Source organism: Herpailurus yagouaroundi, unplaced genomic scaffold, assembly GCF_014898765.1.
Source record: "Herpailurus yagouaroundi ecotype Mexico unplaced genomic scaffold, PumYag 160, whole genome shotgun sequence".
In the NCBI taxonomy this organism is placed as follows: Eukaryota; Metazoa; Chordata; class Mammalia; order Carnivora; family Felidae; genus Herpailurus; species Herpailurus yagouaroundi.
In genome coordinates, this window is record NW_024412401.1 from 24,015,801 (window position 1) to 24,021,800 (window position 6,000).

At 52.0% G+C, this 6,000-nt stretch overlaps 1 protein-coding gene and 1 long non-coding RNA gene across 4 annotated transcripts in view; one reads left to right on the top strand and one right to left on the bottom strand.

The window, feature by feature from the left end:
• TRIM14 (tripartite motif containing 14) overlaps positions 1-5,430 on the bottom strand; it is a 28,979-nt gene extending 23,549 nt beyond the window's left edge. The window contains exons 1-2 of one of the 3 annotated variants that reach the window (XM_040481782.1): positions 4,960-5,430; positions 2,370-2,480 (exon numbers count right to left, since the gene is read on the bottom strand). In XM_040481782.1, the coding sequence (XP_040337716.1) occupies positions 2,370-2,480; positions 4,960-5,175 (327 nt within the window). In that variant the 5' untranslated portion in view covers positions 5,176-5,430. Of the gene's footprint in view, positions 1-2,369; positions 2,481-4,723; positions 4,836-4,959 lie in introns of those variants that run through there. The other 2 variants (XM_040481783.1, XM_040481785.1) reach the window with 2 other exon arrangements.
• Positions 4,243-6,000, top strand: LOC121034720 (uncharacterized). The gene is made up of 3 exons (XR_005792577.1): positions 4,243-4,389; positions 4,699-4,828; positions 5,584-6,000. It is a non-coding gene; the product is annotated as an uncharacterized LOC121034720 (long non-coding RNA).

Sequence of the window (6,000 nt, forward strand, 5' to 3'; positions counted from 1 at the left end):
AGCCTCAGCCAACTATGGCCAACTGACTTTTGACAAAAGCAATTCCATGGAGAAAACACAGTCTTTTCAACAAACAGTGCTGGAGGAATTGGATATCCGTAAGGAAAAAAAAAAAGACCTTTGAGCTAAATCTCACACCTTATGCAAAAATTAGCTTGACAAGAATCATGGACTTCAATGTAAAATTATAAAACTTTTCGGAAAAAAAAAAAAAAACAAAAACCAAGGCGGAAATCTTTGGGATCTAGGACTAGCCAAAGAATCTCAGTCATGACAGCAAGAGCACAATCCATACAAGAACACAATGGATACCCTGGACTTTTTTTTTTTTCTTAATGTTCATTTACTTACTTATGAAAGAGTGAACGAGCGAGCATAAGCAGGGGAGGGACACAACGGGAGGGGGAGGCACAGAATCCGAAGCAGGCTCCAGGCTCTGAGCTGTCAGCACAGAGCCTGTTGCAGGGCTCAAACTTACAAACTGTGAGATCGTGACCTGAGCCGAAACCAAGGGTTGGATGCTTAACCAACTGAGCCACCCAGACGCCCCTGTCAATTCTGGTTTTGATACTGCGCTGTATGTATGTAAGATCTAACCTGTAGGGCAAACTAGGTGGAAGGTACACAAGGCTTCTCTGTACTACCTTTGCAACAACCTATGAATTTGGAATTATTTCAAAATGAAAGTTTAAAAGTTGGAGAAGACTAAAAGAAAGTAAATTCCATTCCTTAGAGGAAGCTGAAACGGGCCCCCTTAGACTCTCCACATGGGTCCTAACTCTTTCCTGGGGAGCCCCCAACCATACGTGCTCAGAGATTTGCAGACAGTGAATCTGTATCCCAATTCTGTTCTAGCTGCACAGCCCAAAGCACTTCCCCCATCCCTTGCCAAATCTTTTCAAACCACTACTGGTCTGAGCCCGGAGAAATGCTCTTGAAGACATGAGCATCACTATTAATAATGAAGCTGGGGCCACAGGTATAAACCACAACTGTCCCCAGCACACTCGGGCATGCAGTCACAGACAGTGGATGCTGGGCCAACAGGAGGTCAATTCTGTGGCCTGGCCTGGGTCTTGGCCTCTCCACTCTGCTGTGGGCCTGGCCCAGAAAGTCCTGGGTGCCAGCTACTCCCTTGGTCGGAGCCAGTCTCTCTGCCTGACTTGTGAGGGGTCAGTCCAGGGTTTACAGAGCCCTCAGGGGCAGAGACCCTGGGCAGGCATCCCACCCTAGCCCTCATTTCCAGGAGGGGCCAGCTGAGGGTGAAAGGGGAAGGGACCAGTTCAGTTCACATAAAAGGACCAGAAGACCCAGCAACTTTTTTAGTCAGATGGCAACTCCCAATAACGTCAGCCCCAACTTCCCATTTCAAGCCCACAAAAGAATCCATGTAAATAAACACTGCTATGAAAGGAGAAGCCTGGGGGCGCCTGGGTGGCACAGTCGGTTAAGCATCGGACTTCAGCCAGGTCACGATCTCGCGGTCTGTGAGTTGCAGCCCCGCGTCAGGCTCTGGGCTGATGGCTTGGAGCCTGGAGCCTGTTTCCGATTCTGTGTCTCCCTCTCTCTCTGCCCCTCCCCCGTTCATGCTCTGTCTCTCTCTGTCCCAAAAATAAATAAAAAACGTTGAAAAAAAAAAAAAAGGAGAAGACTGAAGAAAGTATTTATTTATTGAATACATTGATACCCTATTTTCTTTCTTTCAACAAAGCAGTAAAGCCCAAAGAGCTGTTTGCATGCTCCTTATGCTGCATTTTGCTTTGTTTAAGGTGATTTGGGGTGCAGGGGATGGTCCCTCTAAGAGAATGGCCTTGGCGGTTGCCAGAAGGAAAGGCTGTTCCTCCATTTTGTGAGCTGCCACGGGGCAAGGCTAAGGTGCTGGGCAGAAGTGGATTCACACAAAGCTAACATAACAGAAGCTTAAGGTTCCTCATTAGCCAGGGCCCTTCATGGTCTTGCACCTGATTTTGTGTCATTTTTCTTTCTTTTTTTTTAAGTTTATTTATTTTTGAGAGAGACAGAGGCAGTGTGAGTGGGGGAGGGGCAAAGAGGGAGACAGAGAATCCCAAGCAGGCCCCTCGCCATCAGCGCAGAGCCCAACGTGGGGCTTGAACCCACGAAACCGTGATATCATGACCTGAGCTGAAACCAAGAGTCGGATGCCTAACTGACTGAGCCATCCAGGCGCCCCTTGTGTCATTTTCCTTAAAAAGAGTCCCCTACATTATAGAAGTCCCAAGCCCCATCAAACCTGCTCTGCCCCTTTGAGGTTAGTTTTGATCTTCCCTTGGCTCCATATTGAGGAGAGCCTTGTGTACCAGGGGAAGTGTGAACATCTCAACTAGAACAAGGAAGAAATGTCCACTTGCCTTGAGCTTCTCAGCAGCTTCTTCTATCTGGGTTATGTTGCCAACTTGCTGCTGCTTCTTGGCTTCCAACTGCTTTAAACATTCTTGGATGCGTTTCTGTATGTGAAAGAGCTAGGAAAAATTAATACTTAATACTGTGACTTTTGAGATAACAAGCCACCCCAGGGGTCATCTCCTCCCCCTGTATTTTGTTTTTGTTTTGTTTCAGCTGAGGTATCTGAGACTCAGAGGTGAGGTGACTGGCCCAGAGTCACGTGGCAAATTGGAGGATGAGCCGGAATGAGGGTCCCTCTGATCCTCAGAATCCCACATCAGATATTCTTCCAACCTTGATCCCCCCTCCCTTTTTCCTAGAACAATTCCTGCTTATGGCCTGGTTTTTCACCCTTTCAAATAGGACCTTAAGGCAAGCAGCTTGGGGACAGGAGAAGAGCATTTCACTTATGGAGTCAGTATTAACTAAGCACCTATTACATGCCAGGGAGCCTGTGGCCCTTTGGCTTGAACTGGGGTTCAGAAGACCTGCATGGGTGAGGTCTGTGGGGGTTCATGCTCCCTTCTCCCTCCCACCTGAAATGGCTCCCTTCCAGAGTTCCTTGTTTTGCAATTGCCATTTTCCCAAAGGCCTGCTCTGTGAGCCTCTTCCCCACAGGTTTGAGCTTGCCTCTATCCGGATCTTCTTACAGCTGGCCTTACACACAGCTGCTGGCCCCAGGTCTGGCTGCCCCGTCAACTGGGAGCTCCCTGAGGGCAGGCTTGCTCCATTCCCAGCTCTGCCATGGGGATCACGGGGTGACCCAGAAGTGTTTGCTGAATCAAACACAATGACCAAGGGCTGCCAGCTTCAAGTGGAGAGCTGGAGCCACCCAGCAAGCTGTTATGAGCATAAGCCCCAGAGGGACAGGCGGCTTCCTAGGTCTGATTCCTGGCCCTCCTTTCATGTGACCTGGACAAGTGACCTCACATCTCTAAACCTGTTTCTTTAGCCATAAACATGGGGATAACCGCATCGCGTTGCTGTAGAGAGTGAAAAGTATACGAAGTGCTTGGTGCAGTGTTTGGCAGGCAGTAAGTACTCAACAGGTATAGTTCTTACTGTTATTGTAACACCCAACAAGCATCTGCTACTGTGTGCAGTTGTATTCTAGGTCGTGGCTGGGGGTGAGGACACAATGGTAACCCAGGTAGAAGCCACAGCCTCAAATTCGGGGAGCACATTTTCTACCCCACTGTGATTTCTAAGCCATCAAGTCTAGCTGCTGTCACCCAAAGATAACCCAGCCTCCTGGTGCCTGGGCCTCCCAGTCACATGGTGCTGCACCTGTCATGCTACCTGGTGGAATCCTACTCATCCTTCAAGGACAGTTCCAATGGCACTCCTCTGGGAAGTCTTCCTGCACTCCCTGCTCCTAGTTCATACTGTCTTCTCTCTGGCTCCCCAATTACGATACTTATCACACCGTATTGTCACTATTTGTTCTCACCTCACCAGCCAGGAAATTCCTGATCAGGGAAGAATTGATCTGTTCCTTAACTCGTGGCACAAGGTGTGTGCCGAATGAATGTCTGATGAATGGATGGAAGGATGATGGATAAACAGGTGAGTGGGTAGGTGTGTGAACACAAAATGAGTATGTTGGTAGGTAGGTGGGTGGACCTGCCTATGAGACGCCCAAGCCCTATCTCTGGAAGCAGCCATGTTAATTCTGGAAACAGCCTTCTGAGGAGCTATTATTATTACAGTTATTTTACAGATAAGAAAGGCCTCAAACCCCAGACTCCCCGCCCCCCCCCCCCCATTCTCACCTTGGAGCTCCAAGGTTGTCACAATGTGAGGAAAAAGGTCATTAATCACCAAAAACTGCTGGCAAGAGGAAGTGGTAGAATCAACATCCGCCAGAAACGGGCGGGCCTGCCTATCTCAGGGAGGCAGAGGATTTGACCAGGGTCACAGAACAAGTTGGCCCTAAGGCCGGAACAAGAGTCGGGAGCCCCTGACCACTATTAGGATTATGCACAGGTGAGGGCTCCAAGGTGGGAATGGGCCAGTGGAGGCAATCCAGCTGTGGAGTGCTGGGTTCAAAGCCAGCCTCGGCTTCCAGAGCCTTTCTTTTCTTATCAATAAAATGGCTGTCATAGCTCCCCACCTGGCTGTTAAATGCGTGGAATGGGCACGTGCGTGGAGGAGAAGGGCGGAGTCGGTGGCTGGAGGCCGCTCCCAGGGCAGGCAGTCAGGCAGTCCTCAGCCCCTGTCGGTGAACTCCAGGAGAGAAAACCAGAGATGCCTGTGTGGCTTTTCAACTTTCTCTAAAGGCAGACTTTCTTTCAGGCCAAGGGCGGTGTGGTGGACCCACCGTGGTGGACGAGGTCAAGGACATCTGCGGATCAGTCGGGGCGCCTAAGTTTTCACTCCCGAAACCCACCTCTTCTGAAGCTTAACTGATCCTTGGCGACAGCAGGTGGGCCGCCTACAGGTCCTCTGGGCCGCCCTTCGGTTGCAAACCAAACCGAAAGAAACGGCCGGCCCACCCGACACGCCCCACCGAGTCCGTTGCGGGCACCCGCCTCCGCGCGCCGCCCGCGTTCCCACCTGCACGTGCGCCGCCTCGTCCAGCGCCAGGCCCACCGGGTGGCCGCGGTGCGCGCCCAGCACCGGGCAGAGTGCGCACACGCAGCGGCGGCAGCGGCGACAGAAGAGCTCGACCACGCGGTCGCTATGCTCCGGGCAGCGCCAGCCGCTCGTGTCCTCGAGCTTCGCGGGGCCCGGCCCCCCCGGTGTCCCGCTTTGCGCCCCTGCGTCCGCCATTTAGCCCTCGGGTTCGGGCCGCGGTGTCGGGGAGGGGCTCCAGCGGAGAATCGAAACCCTGAGCGGTGGGGCGGGGCGGGGCGGCCCAGCTCCGGGAGGAAGGGAGGCGGGCGCGCCTCCCGCCGGGTAGCGGCGGCCATCAGTGCCCTGCGGCCCCGCGGGGTGCCCTCCCCCGCTGCGCCTGTTCCGGCAGCTTCAGTGGCGCTGAGGGGGCCGCCGCCGAAATGGGGTTCGCTCCTCGTGGGCTGACTGAAAGGAGGTGGGCTTCCCGGCTCAGTGATGCGAGTCCAGTCATGCTCAGAAAACTGCAGCCCTGTGGGTGGGGCCAAAGTTGGCGGAGGCCTCCCCAGGTGATGTGCGTTACGGACACTTTTCACTTTCCCTTGATTGTCTCTGCCCTTTCCCCAGGAGAAATCACCATTCCCACAACTGGCAGAATCACTCTGGAAACTCCCGTTGCCCCCAGGCTGTCTCCCAGTCCACCCGTGTAAATTCGTACAGCCATCATGGAAAACAGTATGGAGGTTGCTCAAAAAATTAAAAATGGAACTACCGTATGATCCAGCAATCTCCCTTTTGGGTACATATACCGAAAGATTATGAAGTCAGTAACTGAAAGAGATACCTGCACTGGCGGGCACCTTGCAAAATTATTCACCATAACCGAGACGTGGAAATAACCAATGTCCTTCCATGAATGAATGGATAACGATGTGCTGTGTGTATATACAGTGAAATGTTATTCAGACCCAAAAAAAGGAAATCCTGCCAGTTGCCACATGGGTGGGCTTGGAGGACATTATGCTAAGTGAAATAAGCCAGACA